The following is an 18,689-nucleotide window of genomic DNA, read 5'->3' on the forward strand; positions in this document are numbered from 1 at the left end:
AGTACTTATTGTTTAGGTAAACTTGTTTTCACATTAATTAATAGTGGTAGATAGCTGAAGTGTTTATGTAGTTTTACTCATTTACCCTGCATTAATTCATGCACAGATACCCATTAATGATGGACCATTATTGTGAAGTATAATTATAGACATATGGTTAGTTATGTTGTGTTTGTTATGTGTTTCTTGGTGTAAACATTAAAATATTGAAATGGTTGAATGTAACAAACCAAAAGTACAATTTAAATCAAATGATATGTCCTTATGATTGGAACTGTAATAATTATAATGTCTTCTTAACATTGTATTTTTATTCTATAATAAAACTTCAAATAAATTAATACAATTCTCCCAAATTTCTTATGTAGATAATTGAAGGCCTGTTTCATCTTGCTGTCAATCAGCTGGAGATGGGGAGCTCCATTTACATTCTTAATCACTATACAGCATGGGTGATTCTGCATGGGGGAAGCTCACAGCTTGTCCTGCACAGTTTGTCAAAGGTGATCACAGTGGTTACATGGACTACAGTGTGGATGTGCAATGGATGTGTTTTGTGTGTTTGTGAAGGGACCTTATGCATGTAAAAATATAAATTAACTATTGCAGCCCTACATACTAAATGTATGCTGAATATGCCAGCTTTCCATATTGCTTTGAAAAGCTGAATTTACTAATTATGGTTTACAGTGCAAAGGTAATTATTATTTAACTTCTTCATTAGGTCAACTTTGACCATTACCAGGCAGTTCTTTCATTTGTGAACATCTGTGAGGTCCACTGGAAACTTCTGGTGAGTAGCAGAATGATATCTATATGTCATTATTTAGAGTGTCTGGTGTATTATTAAAAGATGTATTGGTTGCATTTCCACCTTATCATTTTCAGTACATAAATGCTGTCAACCACACAGTGTACTTGATGGATCCTTCAAGAAATAACACAGAGAAAGCCGATTCCACTCATGCTGCCCAAAAATTCAGGTATTCATTTTATAACTAATTAAATTCCTAAACCAAGGAGTGGTCGTTGATGGAGATATTTACTGATTTACATGAACTAAAAGGGTTACACCAAATATTAACCCAATAGCCTGGTAAAAAAACAAACAAAAAAAACAAACAATTCACTATATCATTTATTTTTCCCAAATTGCCAATTAAATGAATCACATCACAATTTATGGAGACATTACAAATGCTGTAAAGACTTTGAATTACATTAAAGTAATGGATTTATTTACATGCCATACCTTGTAATTTGGTTTAGTATGAACTTAATTAAATTAAGAGTTTAAGAGAATTATTTGGGTGTACTCAGACTTTTACGATTAGAAGAATTATAAGTTTAGAATTTACCTATCATTTGAAAGCAACGCTTTTTGTAATCTATTTCTAATTAATACATATTCCCGTAATACATCACATACAGTGAGTACCTACAGATGAGGAAAACGTGCCATGGAATAACGGAGTGGGTGGACATAAAATGGAAAGGAGGAGTTCTGGCACATCCAGTCCAACAGGATGCCAGTAGCTGTGGGGTCATTGTCACCTTGGTATGTGAAGTTTTGTAATATCTATCTCTTTTTTTTTCTAACATAAATTAAGTTGATACAATAAGTCCACACAATGTTTGTAAATATTATTATTTGTTTAGATGGCAAGGGCAGTAGTGAGGGCATTTCCAGCTGTTCCAGTTTTTCATTTTGGAACATCCAAAAAGGAAATGGCACAAGAGCGGAAAAAGATGGCTCTGCAGATATTGAAAGAATCAGGTTTGTAAAGCAAGAGTTTGTCTTTTGTGTGGAGGGATACAAAACAAAATGCAGCTTAACAGTTTAGACTCTAGTCAGAATTCAAATGCACAATGCAGAAGTCTGTAATGTAAAAAACATTTTTTTTTTTTTTAATAAAACTATCTGTTAATGCAGCTTCAGAGGGAAATAGATGGTTATACCAATAATTCAATAACAATAATTCACAATTCAAAGAAAGAATTCACACTAGTTAAGATGTCTTCAGACGGTCAACACTCACAGCCAGGTTGTATTTTATTACATTAAAGCTACCACAAAATGTAGGGTTGGCAGAGTAGTATTAGCTAAGACAGACAGAATACAACCTGTGAAGCCATGGTGGCCAGTAACTTATGGTGAGCTACAACACAGAGCAGCTTACAGCTGTTATAAAATGGTTACTACAAAAAGCTGTAAAAATTTGGACAGTAACCAAAAATATTTTATATTTTATATATTTTACTTTTTCACCATAGAGTGTCATTATTTAACAGCATTATGTAGAATTTAAAATGACAAAAAAAAAAAACAGTAATACAGTAATACTGTTACGATTCGTTTGAAAGGGACAGGACTCGGGGACAGGACTCGGGGACAGGACTCGGGGACAGGACTCGGGGACAGGACTCGGGGACAGGACTCGGGGACAGGACTCGGGGACAGGACTCCCAACATCCACTTAACAACATCAAGAACTCACAAAGACTGAACTAGACACAGGGCTTAAATACATACTGGACTAATGACGAGACAAGGGACACCTGTGAACATTTAAACAATCAACCAATGACAACATGACACAACAGACAGGGGAACACAAGGCAAGATCACATGACTAGAACAGGGAATCACATGACAGACAAGAACCAGGAACAAGAAACAAAACCCAAACCATGACAAATACTGATGCCACAGGGAGGGTGTTTATAGTTTGTTGGCAATGGCTTCTAATGCAGCACATGCAATCATAAACACAGAGGGGATCAACTGAAATTACAAATAAAGATGACATTCTGATGCAGGCAAAAGGAAAATTGATCACGTGTAATACATGCCAGTAATTCAAGTTAACAAGCCTGGCAAATAACAAAAAAAGATTCCAGATGACTATGCAGAGGATTAAGGCATGGAAATATTGCAAGCAATGAGACATAATACATGCAATACATAAAATTAGACATACCGGTAAACAGCAACACAATAGATATACTGTGACATAAATAGTTTCACAAAAATGAAAGGGGTATAAATGGACAGTTTATAATAGTAACAATAATTTCTTGACACAAGTTACAAACATTTGTATTTTCAGTATTTTGAAACTTGTTTTAAAAGCAACATTTAGTAATTAATAGTACCTAAATATCTTGCTGGTTATATATAAATGCAGTCTTCGATGTATGTAATGTTGATATTGTAAGATGGTTCCTTTAAAAAGGGACATGGACATTAAACATTAAATTTGTGTTACCCATTTATTTATTTATAATACTTTAGTGTTTGATGAGACCAATCACTGTTCCATGTGCGCACAGAAAGAGCCAATTGGAAGTAGGCAACGTGTGACAAAGTGGGTAAGTTTTTTGGTTCACTTGTAAAAGGAGAATTGGAAAGTAAAAAGGAGTAGCAAATTAAAACGTGGATCTGTGTATGTAGCAGTTCTGTGATATTTCTAACTTATTTTAGATCCAGTGTGACCGCTGCAAGAGATGGTACCACGAGAAGTGCCTGGGCATGACTCAGAAGAAGCTGAAATGGGCCAGAGTCAATAATTGGGACTGCATTTTGTGCTGTTAAATCAGTCGAGTTAACAGAATTACTAAATTTATGTTATTTATCTTTTTATTTATATTATGCTATTGTCTTTTTGTTTTTTTTTAAATAAAATAGCTAATTACATTCTGTTCATTTAAAAAAGTGTTCACATATTCACTATAAAAAAGTGTTAAGAGTTGTAAATATTTTGTAAATAACAATTAAATAAAAAATGTAAATTTGAAATTCAATAACAGAATATCTTGTACTTTTGTTAGTGACACTGTGAGATTGTGTCCTCTCCATCTGAGGTGAAATTTGTCTGTAGACAAAACAGCAAATGTTTGAGTTTTGGGGGGCTCTTATTTTGTAAAACAACATCAGAATGGCCTAAAACATTGTAGTTGACACCTTGAGAAGGTGTACTCTCCAGCTGAGGTGGAATTGGTCTGTGGAAGCTAGGACTTTTATTTTTATGATTTTTTTAATGTATGGACACACCAGGTAATATATGAGATTTGGGGTGGCTCTTATTTTGTAAAACAACATCAGAATGTCCTGAAACATTGTAGTTGACACCTTGAGAAGGTGTACTCTCCAGCTGAGGTGGAATTGGTCTGTGGAAGCTAGGACTTTTATTTTTATGATTTTCTGAATGGATGGACACACCAGGTAATACATGAGATTTGGGGGGGCTCTTATTTTGTAAAACAACATCAGAATGTCCTGAAACATTGTAGTTGACACCTTGAGAAGATGTACTCTCCAGCTGAGGTGGAATTGGTCTGTGGAAGCTAGGACTTTTATTTTTATGATTTTTGAATGTATGGACAAAACAGCATATATATGAGGTTTGGGGGGCTCTTATTTTGTAAAACAACATCAGAATGTCCTGAAACATTGTAGTTGACACCTTGAGAAGGTGTACTCTCCAGCTGAGGTGGAATTGGTCTGTGGAAGCTGGGACTTTTATTTTTATGATTTTCTGAATGGATGGACACACCAGGTAATATATGAGATTTGGGGGGCTCTTATTTTGTAAAACAACATCAGAATGTCCTGAAACATTGTAGTTGACACCTTGAGAAGATGTACTCTCCAGCTGAGGTGGAATTGGTCTGTGGAAGCTAGGACTTTTATTTTTATGATTTTTTGAATGTATGGACAAAACAGCATATATATGAGGTTTGGGTGGCTCTTATTTTGGAAAACAACATCAGAATGTCCTGAAACATTGTAGCTGACACCTTGAAAAAGTGTACTCTCCAGCTGAGGTGGAACTGGTCTGTGGAAGCTAGGACTTTTATTTTTATGATTTTCTGAATGTATGGACAAAACAGGTAATATATGAGTTTCGGGTGGCTCTTATTTTGGAAAACAACATCAGAATGTCCCAAAACATTGTAGCTGACACCTTGAGAAGGTGTACTCTCTAGCTGAGGTGGAATTGGTCTGTGGAAGCTAGGACTTTTATTTTTATGATTTTCTGAATGGATGGACACACCAGGTAATATATGAGATTTGGGGGGCTCTTATTTTGTAAAACAACATCAGAATGTCCTGAAACATTGTAGTTGACACCTTGAGAAGATGTACTCTCCAGCTGAGGTGGAATTGGTCTGTGGAAGCTAGGACTTTTATTTTTATGATTTTTTGAATGTATGGACAAAACAGCATATATATGAGGTTTGGGTGGCTCTTATTTTGGAAAACAACATCAGAATGTCCTGAAACATTGTAGTTGACACCTTGAGAAGGTGTACTCTCCAGCTGAGGTGGAATTGGTCTGTGGAAGCTAGGACTTTTATTTTTATGATTTTTTGAATGTATGGACACACCAGGTAATATATGAGATTTGGGGTGGCTCTTATTTTGTAAAACAACATCAGAATGACCTGAAACATTGTAGTTGACACCTTGAGAAGGTGTACTCTCCAGCTGAGGTGGAATTGGTCTGTAGAAGCTAGGACTTTTATTTTTATGATTTTCTGAATGTATGGACAAAACTGTTAATATATGAGTTTCGGGTGGCTCTTAATTTGGAAAACAACATCAGAATGTCCCGAAACATTGTAGTTGACACCTTGAGAAGGTGTACTCTCCAGCTGAGGTGGAATTGGTCTGTGGAAGCTAGGACTTTTATTTTTATGATTTTCTGAATGTATGGACACACCAGGTAATATATGAGATTTGGGGTGGCTCTTATTTTGTAAAACAACATCAGAATGTCCTGAAACATTGTAGTTGACACCTTGAGAAGGTGTACTCTCCAGCTGAGGTGGAATTGGTCTGTGGAAGCTAGGACTTTTATTTTTATGATTTTTGAATGTATGGACAAAACAGCATATATATGAGGTTTGGGGGGCTCTTATTTTGTAAAACAACATCAGAATGTCCTGAAACATTGTAGTTGACACCTTGAGAAGGTGTACTCTCCAGCTGAGGTGGAATTGGTCTGTGGAAGCTAGGACTTTTATTTTTATGATTTTCTGAATATATGGACAAAACTGTTAATATATGAGTTTCGGGTGGCTCTTATTTTGGAAAACAACATCAGAATGTCCTGAAACATTGTAGTTGACACCTTGAGAAGGTGTACTCTCCAGCTGAGGTGGAACTGGTCTGTGGAAGCTAGGACTTTTATTTTTATGATTTTCTGAATGTATGGACAAAACAGGTAATATATGAGTTTCGGGTGGCTCTTATTTTGGAAAACAACATCAGAATGTCCCGAAACATTGTAGCTGACACCTTGAGAAGGTGTACTCTCCAGCTGAGGTGGAATTGGTCTGTGGAAGCTAGGACTTTTATTTTTATGATTTTCTGAATGTATGGACAAAACAGCATATATGAGGTTTGGGGGGGCTCTTATTTTGTAAAACAACATCAGAATGTCCTGAAACATTGTAGTTGACACCTTGAGAAGATGTACTCTCCAGCTGAGGTGGAATTGGTCTGTGGAAGCTAGGACTTTTATTTTTATGATTTTCTGAATGTATGGACACACCAGGTAATATATGAGATTTGGGGGGGCTCTTATTTTGTAAAACAACATCAGAATGTCCTGAAACATTGTAGTTGACACCTTGAGAAGGTGTACTCTACAGCTGAGGTGGAATTGGTCTGTGGAAGCTAGGACTTTTATTTTTATGATTTTCTGAATGTATGGACAAAACAGCATATATATGAGGTTTGGGTGGCTCTTATTTTGGAAAACAACATCAGAATGTCCTGAAACATTGTAGCTGACACCTTGAGAAGGTGTACTCTCCAGCTGAGGTGGAACTGGTCTGTGGAAGCTAGGACTTTTATTTTTATGATTTTCTGAATGTATGGACAAAACAGGTAATATATGAGTTTCGGGTGGCTCTTATTTTGTAAAACAACATCAGAATGTCCCAAAACATTGTAGCTGACACCTTGAGAAGGTGTACTCTCCAGCTGAGGTGGAATTGGTCTGTGGAAGCTAGGACTTTTATTTTTATGATTTTCTGAATGGATGGACACACCAGGTAATATATGAGATTTGGGGGGCTCTTATTTTGTAAAACAACATCAGAATGTCCTGAAACATTGTAGTTGACACCTTGAGAAGATGTACTCTCCAGCTGAGGTGGAATTGGTCTGTGGAAGCTAGGACTTTTATTTTTATGATTTTCTGAATGTATGGACAAAACTGTTAATATATGAGTTTCGGGTGGCTCTTATTTTGGAAAACAACATCAGAATGTCCTGAAACATTGTAGTTGACACCTTGAGAAGATGTACTCTCCAGCTGAGGTGGAATTGGTCTGTGGAAGCTAGGACTTTTATTTTTATGATTTTCTGAATGGATGGACACAGCAGTTAATAGATGAGTTTTGGGGGGCTCTTATTTTGTAAAACAACATCAGAATGTCCTGAAACATTGTAGTTGACACCTTGAGAAGGTGTACTCTCCAGCTGAGGTGGAATTGGTCTGTGGAAGCTAGGACTTTTATTTTTATGATTTTTTTAAATGTATGGACACACCAGGTAATATATGAGATTTGGGGTGGCTCTTATTTTGGAAAACAACATCAGAATGTCCCAAAACATTGTAGCTGACACCTTGAGAAGGTGTACTCTCCAGCTGAGGTGGAATTGGTCTGTGGAAGCTAGGACTTTTATTTTTATGATTTTCTGAATGGATGGACACACCAGGTAATATATATGAGATTTGGGGGGCTCTTATTTTGTAAAACAACATCAGAATGTCCTGAAACATTGTAGTTGACACCTTGAGAAGATGTACTCTCCAGCTGAGGTGGAATTGGTCTGTGGAAGCTAGGACTTTTATTTTTATGATTTTCTGAATGTATGGACAAAACTGTTAATATATGAGTTTCGGGTGGCTCTTATTTTGTAAAACAACATCAGAATGTCCTGAAACATTGTAGTTGACACCTTGAGAAGATGTACTCTCCAGCTGAGGTGGAATTGGTCTGTGGAAGCTAGGACTTTTATTTTTATGATTTTCTGAATGGATGGACACAGCAGTTAATAGATGAGTTTTGGGGGGCTCTTATTTTGTAACACAACATCAGAATGTCCTGAAACATTGTAGTTGACACCTTGAGAAGATGTACTCTCCAGCTGAGGTGGAATTGGTCTGTGGAAGCTAGGACTTTTATTTTTATGATTTTCTGAATGGATGGACACAGCAGTTAATAGATGAGTTTTGGGGGGCTCTTATTTTGTAAAACAACATCAGAATGTCCTGAAACATTGTAGTTGACACCTTGAGAAGGTGTACTCTCCAGCTGAGGTGGAACTGGTCTGTGGAAGCTAGGACTTTTATTTTTATGATTTTCTGAATGTATGGACAAAACAGGTAATATATGAGTTTCGGGTGGCTCTTATTTTGTAAAACAACATCAGAATGTCCCGAAACATTGTAGCTGACACCTTGAGAAGGTGTACTCTCCAGCTGAGGTGGAATTGGTCTGTGGAAGCTAGGACTTTAATTTTTATGATTTTCTGAATGTATGGACAAAACAGCATATATATGAGGTTTGGGGGGGCTCTTATTTTGTAAATCAACTTCAGAATGTCCCAAAACATTGTAGTTGACACCTTGAGAAGATGTACTCTCCAGCTGAGGTGGAATTGGTCTGTGGAAGCTAGGACTTTTATTTTTATGATTTTCTGAATGTATGGACACACCAGGTAATATATGAGTTTTGGGGTGTATATATATATATATAATTACAGTATAAAGATAGATAGATAGATAGATAGATAGATAGATAAATAATTATAGCGATAGATAGATAGATAGATAGATAGATAGATAGATAGATAGATAGATAGATAGATAGATAGATAGATAGATAGATAGATAGATAGATAGATAGATAGATAGATAGATAGATAAATAATTATAGCGATAGATAGATAGATAGATAGATTATAGAAATAAATCGATAAATAGGTAAATAATTATAGTGATATACAGATAGATAATTTTAAAGATAGATAGATAGATAGATAATTATAGTGATAGATAGATAGATAGATAGATAGATAGATAGATAGATAGATAGATAGATAATTATAGTGATAGATAGACAGACAGACAGACAGACAGACAGACAGACAGACAGACAGACAGAATAGCTGAATGTGAAATAGCCTTCGTCGGAAGATCAGTGTTTTCAGTTCAGATGACAGGTTGACGGTCTTACCGTAATAGCTAGTGTATACGCGCAACACGAAATATAGGGGCGGCTAGTTTGACCGCTCATTTCGAGGTGGAGGCTGGCTTGACCTCAGTCAGTCACTGGATGCGCGACTGCAATCACCGTGACTGTGCGAGTGATGTCGAGCGCCCATGCATTTTTAAAATACACGTAAAGAATCTTCATGACAACTAAATATTTTTGCTATGGTTATAAATATTAAAAATTGCTCTGTGCAAAATGACTCTATTATTATTATTATTTACCGCATATATTTTGTTTTGGACAACGACATTCGACGAGTATAACATACTAAGATAAATAATTTTTATGTTAATTATTGCTACATTAAAACCATCCTTGATTTAACCTAAGCCGAGTCATTTCCAGAAGTGGTCCAGATCATACAGCAGAGCCGACCAGTTACGGTGAACATGAATCGGCCCAGTGCTTTACAGCCGTAACAAAAATGCATGTGCCAGAGCGAGCTGCGGGCCACAATCGGCCCGGTTAACACACGCCGATGCCGAGTCTGAGCCGCAGGCGCCGCGGGGCAGCCGAGCTCGGGCCGATTATACATGCTATCTGGGCCGACGGGACCCGCGGGTTCGGGTCAAAAATATAAGCAAATGACTCGGGTCGGGTCGGACCTCGGGCTTAATCTTTTCCGCTCAGTAAAAAAAACAAAACATTTATTAATCATCGCTGCTGTTCACCGTAAAGAAAGTCTGGCGCTGCTGCGTGCAACGCGCATCATGGAGAGGGGCGGGGGCAGACCTGACGCCGCTGCCACGCCTTTAGCCTGGAGAAGAAGATGGAGTTGGTGGAAAGTAAACTTGCCGCAGGTGAATTCCATAGACAGTATAAGAAATGGACAGAGTCATCTCATTGGAACTCAATTGAGGCAAGTGAAGCCCATTTTCAGCGATTTTTTAGGACTTCCGTTCCTGACGCGCAGACTCAAACCGAGCTTGACGACGCAGATGTGACGTGAGCAACCCGTCTGTCTTCTAGTGGCATGAGAAATCTGAATCATTCCCTTCCGAATCTTGCAGAGACGGAGACCGTGAGTAGGAGCTGTCCATGAGCTACGAGCAGGAGAAACTTTTGCTAGGTATTCTGATTAATTATTTTGTCATTTTGCCTCCACGTCTCCCCGATTGCCCGCGAGCTTCTCCTCCCGTCAATACGGTAATCTCTCTACTGTGCGACAGAGAGTCGTGTGGTTATGACGCAATCGTTAGCCTACTTTTACAAAAACTGTTTTTACTGGGCCATAACGTAAGCTAGAAGGTAATGGAGCATTTTATACATTGTCGTGTTTCTTTAGAAATAAATAATGGACAAATGGAGTCTTCAAACGCCTCAGATGTAAAGTTATTCGCTGTCAAAGTGACGCCAAAATGAATGGGAGTCAATGGGATGCTAACAGCAGGTGAAGTTCTGCTACAAGATGGTGGCACGCGGCCGGCTTCAACTTCCGGTCGACTTCCTTCCCGCTTGGGTGAATTCACTGTCGCTAGTACAGCCTATTTAAAGTTTATTGTTTCAGTTGTTTGTATTGTTAAAAGGCGGGAACATTAAAGGTTGATTTGAATTCGCGTCTGCTGGTCATGATAATACGTGTATGAGAAAAAAAAATTCTGACGCGGCGTCGGGCGTCGGGCCGGGTTCGGCCAGATAATTCATGTTGATGTGTCGGGTTACATCGGGTCCGGGCTTTAAAAGCCACGGGCCGGGTCGGGTCGGGTCGGGTTGGGTTGTAATTTTCAGGCCCGTTGAGAACTCTACAACACACATACCTCAGTTAAAATCTCAGAAAATTTGGTTTAGGGTTTCATGACCCTTTAAAAGCAAATATCTTCCTTTGCTTTGAACTTTAAGCGTTGTAACTTTGCAGATGTTGTTTATGCGCAAACAGCAACATTACACACTAACTAAAGTTAGAAAAGTGAAATTATAATCAACCACCCCTTTAAATTAATATCTATGACAACTGATAGTGGCTGGAAACTAGAACAAAGGAAACAGGAAACTGAAGAGAAACAAACTAAAAGTCAATGAAAATTAAATGAATACTAACTAAACATGATAGTTTGTTTGTAATTTAGACAAGGAATCAGTTAAATTATTTAACTCAGAGCAAAAGGATTTGTGGATATAATATTTCCATTACAAGAACAGGATTTTAACAGCATTGTCCAATAGGCCACAACGCGTGTTACAAAATGGCAACAAGACCCTTTCTTCTTTGATATCACTTTCGGTTATTGAAAGAGGTAAAATTACTATTTTACAATTGGATTTAATGCCAATTCCTCTGAATTTCTTCTTCAGACTGTTGACTTCACACCGTCTGAACAAGCCCGACATAGATCCTCGCCATATATAAGCACCTCTTCAGCAGACCGTATCTCAAGCTGACCAAAAAGTTTGAGAACCACTGCTCTAAATCAAGTGGTGGATGAAGAAATTACAGTTAAACATTTTACAAAGCAAAACAAAATGTGCATGGAGTCTGTTTGATGAATGAGGAAAGTGACTTAAATTGTGTTTTAGTTCAAATGTAAAGTTACAAATGGGTTTCAACTTTCTGATAGATTTAGGGGGTAGAAAATATGTTCAATATAAAAAACAACAGAAAAATGTAAAAAAAAAAAAAAAAACTTTTTTCAGTACAAATTTGTTTCTGCAAATTACTACCAGCAACAACTTGATGCCAGAGGCTGCAATTTATTTCTTACATTATGTTTTTAATTATTTCTATTTCTATAATCTGTGTTTCATTTTGGCCTAATTTATTATAGCTTATAATTTCATAAATGCAGTGTTTTAAATTAGTTATTTGCATCATTGCTTATTTATAATTTTCAATAGACTTTGGTTAGCTAAATTCCGTAAACCTCATTTGCTCATTTGACCCCCAAAGTTCAGAGACTTCCTCATTTTGTGATATTTATGTTAACCAATCTTGCACTGTGGGCCTTTACAATGATGTGGATCATGTGCAATTTAATTTACTGAATCTGCTTTGTGGTTGCTCTGACTCTACTTTATTCCCCCAGAAAGTCTTAACTGTAATATAAAGCTGTCACATTTGGTTCTGCAGAGCCAAATTCTGGTCTGAATCTGCTGGCCTGAAACTGCTGGCACGTAAATAAGAAAATAGACTACACTATCTTCTTACTGAATAAATTGTTTTGTTGTTGAATATTTGACACTGTCATTGGTTTGTTGAATCATAACAGTTCAACTGGATAAAAAAAAGTGGAACAACAACTCACGGATGAAAGTGTTTTGGGAAAAAAAGTTGAGATATTTGTTAGAAAGTCAAAAGTCTAAGACTTTGGTTACTCTTTCATCAACAGTCTAAAGACTTACATCAAAAGCAAATTTACCAGTGATAATACATTCATTCAAACATCATCTTGAAATAAAACCAGCTTTAGCAGTTTAGAGACAATTACATTATAGCCCATATGCATTTAACAGCCTATTGCTCGAGCATTTAAGATGTTGCATTTCCTTGGAGGTAATTTAATCATCTTAAGCACATTTATAGTAAATGTTAAAACTGTACAAGACAAAAAAGGCACCGTGGAAACATTTTAAATGAATGAAATTTCATTTTAGAAAGCATATTAATATGAAACTTTATCCCCAAGTTTCACAGACAAGGCTTAAGCTTGTCTAACTATTTTTGTCTAACTAAACCTGATTTTGCAGCATTGCCCCTGGTCATTGTCATGAAAAATGTGGATCAAGCATGTTCATTGGTGAAAACTAATTTACGGAGCATCTTCTACAGCAAAAATATCAGCGAAAAGGTAAATTGTGATATTTAAATAAGCCCCAGGCTCCATATCCTGTTGCTGACTTGCACATTGAGTTTAAACTTGAGTTTGACCTTCTAAATGATTTGTTCTTAGATGGAATGGTGCAGTATTACAGTGGGTGTTCCAATGTGTCATATCTTTCCAGTGAAGAACTAGGAAATTGAAACCAATGATGACATGGACATTCTAATTTTACAGGTATTAACTCAAATTATACAGGTGGCTGAAGACAATGTAATGGACCGTTCAGCTAATCAGTCATAATTCACAGAACTGAGATGTGAACAATAACCTTGTTTCATCCTTACTGTATACATTGTAGACAGGTTTTTATAATTAGTTTTTCTTTATACACATAGTTTTAAATGAGATTTAATCTATGATTAAATAATTTCTTCACATTTTCTGGTGGATCTAAGAGTCAAGAGACTTTTCAAGGTTTATTAGCAGGAAGATATTTAGGCAACTTACCAGATGTGGACCAGACAGAAATGCAAGGCCTACCTTTTTGGTTTTGAGAATGAAATGACAGAACAAACAATCATTGAAGCACACGTCGCATAAGTCAGGTTTATTGACATTCAACATCAAATCCACCAAAACATGTTATTCAATACTTTTCTGATAATTTAGTTCATTATGCAGATATGAAATGTTTAAATAGTAGCACCACAGACATTTCCAAAAACATTACAAATAACATCTACAGCATGGCACAGGTGGTAGCGATGAGGGCGAGAGAATGAAATAGAGAATAGTGTGCCCACACTGCTCAAACACAATCATTAACACTGCTTTACAAAACCAGTGTATACAGCCATGTGCTATGGTGCTAAGTAAGAAGACCTCGGGTCACTAAAATGATCAATTTGAACAACAATCCTACAGGACACTATTTCTCACTGCTAAACAGCCAGGTTACTGTGCTATATATATTTTCATTTTCAATCTCAACCTTGTTGATCTAAGTTAAGCCTAAATAATGTAGCTCTCTCAACCAATAAGCAAGTAATAATTTGTGATAATTTATCATAAATTAGAGGAAAGAAATATTAAATGTGGCAATGTCAAGTTACAACATTTAAACTAAAGAGTAAGAATAGCCATAACATTTACTGTCGTTCATGTCACTGAATTCCAAATGTAAAAATAATAATAATACAAAAAATGTAAAGTGTCAATTTTCAGAAAATAACTGTAGGCACTGATTACTGAACTCTGGCACTTATAAAAGAGAGTTGAGGCAAAATCTGTGTTCTGAATGATTGTAAAGTTGGGAAAATGGGATGGTAGTTTTTGATGTGCATCCAGATGATTAGCATCATGATTAGATGATTAGCATCCACATTTCTTGCCTTTTCAAAGACCAAAAAATGTACACTCTAAATGTGGCTTACTGACTTCTTCATAACATACCAATAACAGTTCCAATAAAATAGTTACAAAGCAGAGTCACCCAATTTTGTCTTTGGAATGTTCCAGATACTATAATTGTATTATTGTTATGTAAAACAGGGCAAAGTAACACCCATGTGTCCTTATTTGTGCTGGCCTCTTGCAAAGTGACAGGCAAAGTCATAGCTGTTTCTGCACCTGTGTCCGCATATGTTACACTGAAAAGGGTTCTCGTAACCATGGCAGCCCATGTGGATGGTGTAGAGGATGTTGTCGGGGAAATATATGTGACAGTGGGGGCAGTGGTGGAGCATCTGGGGGTCCTGTACTGGTGTGGGCGTCCCTGGCTGGCTGTTGGTACCGCTGGGAGTGCTGGTTCTCTCGCTGCAGGGTCCCACCCCTGGGCTACAGCCACTGTGCGCTGCCGGTCTGGGCTCGGGGGTGATGGGAGAAGAAGCTTGAGCCGCGCTGACAGAGACGGCAGCGGGTGCCATCACAGGCTGCTGGACGAGGAATGTGGGTTTTTCGTCGGGGAGAGATTCTGCTCCGGGAGATACCGGTGCACCTTGGGCTTCAGACGGGATGCTTGCAAGCTGACCGGCCAAAGTCGAAAGCTGGTTCAGCGGGTTGTCCAAGACCATGTCCTGGTCCTCCCTAGAGCCACTTCCAATTGCTCCACCAATTTGCGCATCCTTTCCTAGACTGTTAAAGGCCTCCTGATGGAGGTGGGCGTGAGGAGGCAGATCATGGCCGAAGTCACCCAAGTGGTGCTGCTCTGAGTTGGGCTTTTGCAATACCATGGATGGCGGGCTGAGGTTGATGAGCAGCCGGCGGCCATAACCGAGAGAGTTTCCTCTCTTCTGGAGGACACTGAGCATTTTTCTGTGTGAGATAGCAGAGCGCGCGCCCTTCATGGGAAGGAGTTTGTGTCTTCGACGCCGGTGATGAGAAAGGTTACTGCGATCGCTGCAGCGGAAAGAGCACAGCTCACATTTGTAGGGCTTCTCACCCGTGTGAGAGCGCATGTGCGCCTCCAGGTGGCGCTCGTACGCTGAGGCGAAAGGACACAAGTGGCATCTATGGGGTTTTTCACCTGGAGGAAGAGATAGAGAACATCTCAACATGTACTTGGTAAGCCGATGAAAAGACCAAAGAGTGCAACTAAAGTTAAAGATCAGGTTTCAGTCTTACCTGTGTGGATGCGAATGTGTTCGATTAACCTCGCAGTGCCTCTAGTGGCGTAGTTGCAATAGCGGCACTTGAGTTTGCCATCATATGTTCTCTCAAAGCCATCCACTAACATCCCTGAACTATCCTCTAAGGACATGTCCACTGCTGGGTGCTCCAGGCCATTCTGGCCAAGTTCTTTAAGGTAAGAAAACAAGAACAGAAAATAACTAAGATCAAGACATGGGACACATCAAGATATATATTAAGTTAAATTAGAGTTTTGCATTTAGCACACTAGAATCAGCTACACTTTCCACAAATAAGGTACACTTTTTTTTTAAGAATTAGAGGCATAAATCCAAATTTTGAGAAAAATGTTGGACATGTTAATCTATAATAAAATAACCTAAAGGTAAATTATGTAACTTTTAATTTATTTTAATTTTAATAAATTGTTCACAATAGATAATGCTTTACTATAAACTCTGTTAGAGAGCTACACATGGCAATTTATCTGTTCAATAAAATGTCTTAATTGTTGAGTAAAAAAAAACACCATCCCCGCTTCACTTTGTTGATTCTCGTTTTAATACAAGCTCTGTAACTGTCAGCAGATTCTATTCTGCGTTTTTTGTAAACAGGTGATTCGAGATTTAGCCTGCCCTATGTCATCCTTTCACGCTCGTTGTGAAAATTAACCTATGCCTCTTCCAAACCATGTACGTGTAACAACAAAAAGATCCCTACAGCGTGGCTAGAACAAGAAGACAAACAATTTAATAAAAATAATAAATAAATATTTAAATGCTTAAAATAAGTAAATAACTTTAAAAGTTTATAAATAACTGCAAACAAACATTTGGTCTCAAACTAGCACCTACCGAATGACAGTTTAAAGGGTTAGTTCACCCAAAATTTTTAATTCTGTCATTATTTACGCACTCTCATGTCGTTCCAAACTTGTAAGAATTTCGTTCATCTTCAGAACACAAATGAAAATATTTTTAATAAAATCTAAGTGCTTTCTGTCCGTCCATTGAAAGCTTTGCTACTGACACTTTGATGCTTCAAAAAGTTCATAAAGAGATTGTAAAACTAATCCATATGAATTGAGCGGTTTAGTCCGAATTTTCTGAAGAGACACGATCGCTTTATATGATGAACAGATTAAATTTAAGCTTTTATTCACATAATAAACATTCATCAACTCACCCATCAGTTGTGGTAAATGGAAGCTCAAACATGTTCGCTTGACATGCCAGACCCAATGAGGTTCATTCTCGTGTTACGAAGCACGTTTGAGCTTCTGTTTATGTTTGCTGGTAACATTAAATGTTTTTCTGTGAATAAAAGACCAAATTCAATCTTTTATCGAAGAATAAAAAGCGATCGAGTCTCTTCAGGAAATTTGGAATCAACCCGTTCAATTCATATGTGATTAGTTTTACAATTTCTTTACGAACTTTTTGAAGAGGCCAAGTTTCAGTTGCGTAACTGTCAATGTAGGGACAGAAATCTCTCAGATTTCAGCAAAAATTGTGTTCTGAAGATGAATGAAAGTCTTACAGTTTTGAAACGACATACGGGTGAGTAATGACAGAATTTTCTTTTTTGGGAACATATCTAGTCAAGTCTAAAACAACACACTGGAAGGCCCTCTCAGCATTACCTCCTTGGAGATCCTCACTGTCTTTTCCTCCGATGACAGAGCCAGATATCATGTTGACATGTTGGGTCTGTTGACTCAGGTACTCCTGAAAGTCCTTCACAAAATCCAGAGGTTCTGGCTTCTCCTCGCCCATTGAAAGATCTACACCGTCGTCCTCTCTTGTCTTAAACTAGACCAAACAGGCTGTGAGTAAAATACAACCAGAAAATCTTACAGATGTACATTTAATAAACGAATTATATAATCTAACATGACACTCACTTTAAACAGAAACAAAAAAGTTTACAAGCAATATGTAAAGTGTGAATCCAGTCGATTCTTCTAAGGTACAATTACATGCAACCACAGGCCAACGGGTGCGGTAAACATATGACATATCTTAAGCTCATAAGTTATAGTGGAGCTTGTGACAATTGTACTAATCAGTTGTATTAGTCTGGCTGTGTTATCCAGTTGACAAGGTAACATGCGTTGCTATGATAGCGAGTGAACGTTGACGTTGCTAAGCATTCCCAACATTTACGTTATCTGTAAAAAAAAAAAAAAGAAAGAAAAAAGATTAACAACAGTTACCTTCTCAAAGACGTCAGAGAAATTAAACCACACTCAGTTGTTGAATGTATTGACTGTCGACCCGTTCTTTAAGGGGATATTAGAAAAATGGGAGTAAATAAAGGTTCATGTTGAAGCTGGACAGCTAACGTCAACGAGTTAGCACGACTGATTCAGTTGAAAACTGATTTTAAACGAGATTTACATTTGACCAGCAGTTAGATCGACGTATTTGAAACATACTCAGTGTGTCCATTAGGACTGTGTCATTAGTAAACAGACAGTAAAAACTGGTGTTTGGTGGCCTAAATGATGCTCTGCGACATCAAAACAAAAGAAAACGGAGGGGTGAAAGTTCAAACAGGAGGTGCGCTGCTGAAATGATTCCGACTTCGCTCCGATAAATGAACATGTAGTTCCTGTGTGTCACTGTGAGTATACGGGACTTTTGCAGAGCAAACCAGACTTTTAAAAATTAATGTATCCTAACACAGTATCCTAAAATGTGCGAATACAGTATTTACTTACATAATTTCCATTTCTTGAATTGAGCAGGTGTTGCTATTTTGCCATGTCTTTAGTTGTTAGCCTATATAGCCCACAAATGTTAAAATAACAAACTGTAGGCTAAAACATTTAAGACGTATTCAGCTTTTCTATTCCTCTAATCAAATCATGTTTTCTTCTGAATATTGTTTTAATTGATACTCAAGCTTCCCGATGCTCTAATATTCCTTTATTTTAAATAACAAAAGCCATGTTCCTGACGCCATCGAAAGGACATCGTTTTGGTGGAAAACAACAGCACAAATATT

At 37.5% G+C, this 18,689-nt stretch overlaps 2 protein-coding genes across 3 annotated transcripts; one reads left to right on the forward strand and one right to left on the reverse strand.

The window, feature by feature from the left end:
- Nucleotides 1–1,193: 1,193 nt before the first annotated feature.
- Nucleotides 1,194–3,902, forward strand: LOC309479777 (uncharacterized protein). The gene is made up of 4 exons (XM_082143965.1): nt 1,194–1,558; nt 1,660–1,777; nt 3,296–3,372; nt 3,485–3,902. Exons 1-4 carry the CDS (start codon nt 1,445–1,447, stop codon nt 3,593–3,595), a joined length of 420 nt encoding a protein of 139 aa, XP_082000091.1. The 5' UTR covers nt 1,194–1,444; the 3' UTR covers nt 3,596–3,902.
- A 9,742-nt stretch (nt 3,903–13,644) lies between these two features.
- LOC309478809 (zinc finger protein Pegasus) lies at nt 13,645–18,261 on the reverse strand. Of its 2 annotated transcripts, none has more exons than XM_082142563.1 (4): nt 17,896–18,261; nt 17,323–17,491; nt 15,675–15,848; nt 13,645–15,576 (listed from the first exon to the last, which is right to left on the reverse strand). In XM_082142563.1, exons 2-4 carry the CDS (start codon nt 17,453–17,455, stop codon nt 14,627–14,629), a joined length of 1,257 nt encoding a protein of 418 aa, XP_081998689.1. In that variant the 5' UTR covers nt 17,456–17,491; nt 17,896–18,261; the 3' UTR covers nt 13,645–14,626. The 2 variants fall into 2 exon arrangements, with proteins under 2 accessions (XP_081998689.1, XP_081998688.1); XM_082142562.1 differs by having other exon boundaries at nt 17,323–17,505.
- Between the last annotated feature and the right edge of the window lie 428 nt (nt 18,262–18,689).

The sequence above is a fragment of the Leuciscus leuciscus genome (assembly GCF_965113295.1).
Source record: "Leuciscus leuciscus genome assembly, chromosome: 17".
Classification (NCBI taxonomy): domain Eukaryota; kingdom Metazoa; phylum Chordata; class Actinopteri; order Cypriniformes; family Leuciscidae; genus Leuciscus; species Leuciscus leuciscus.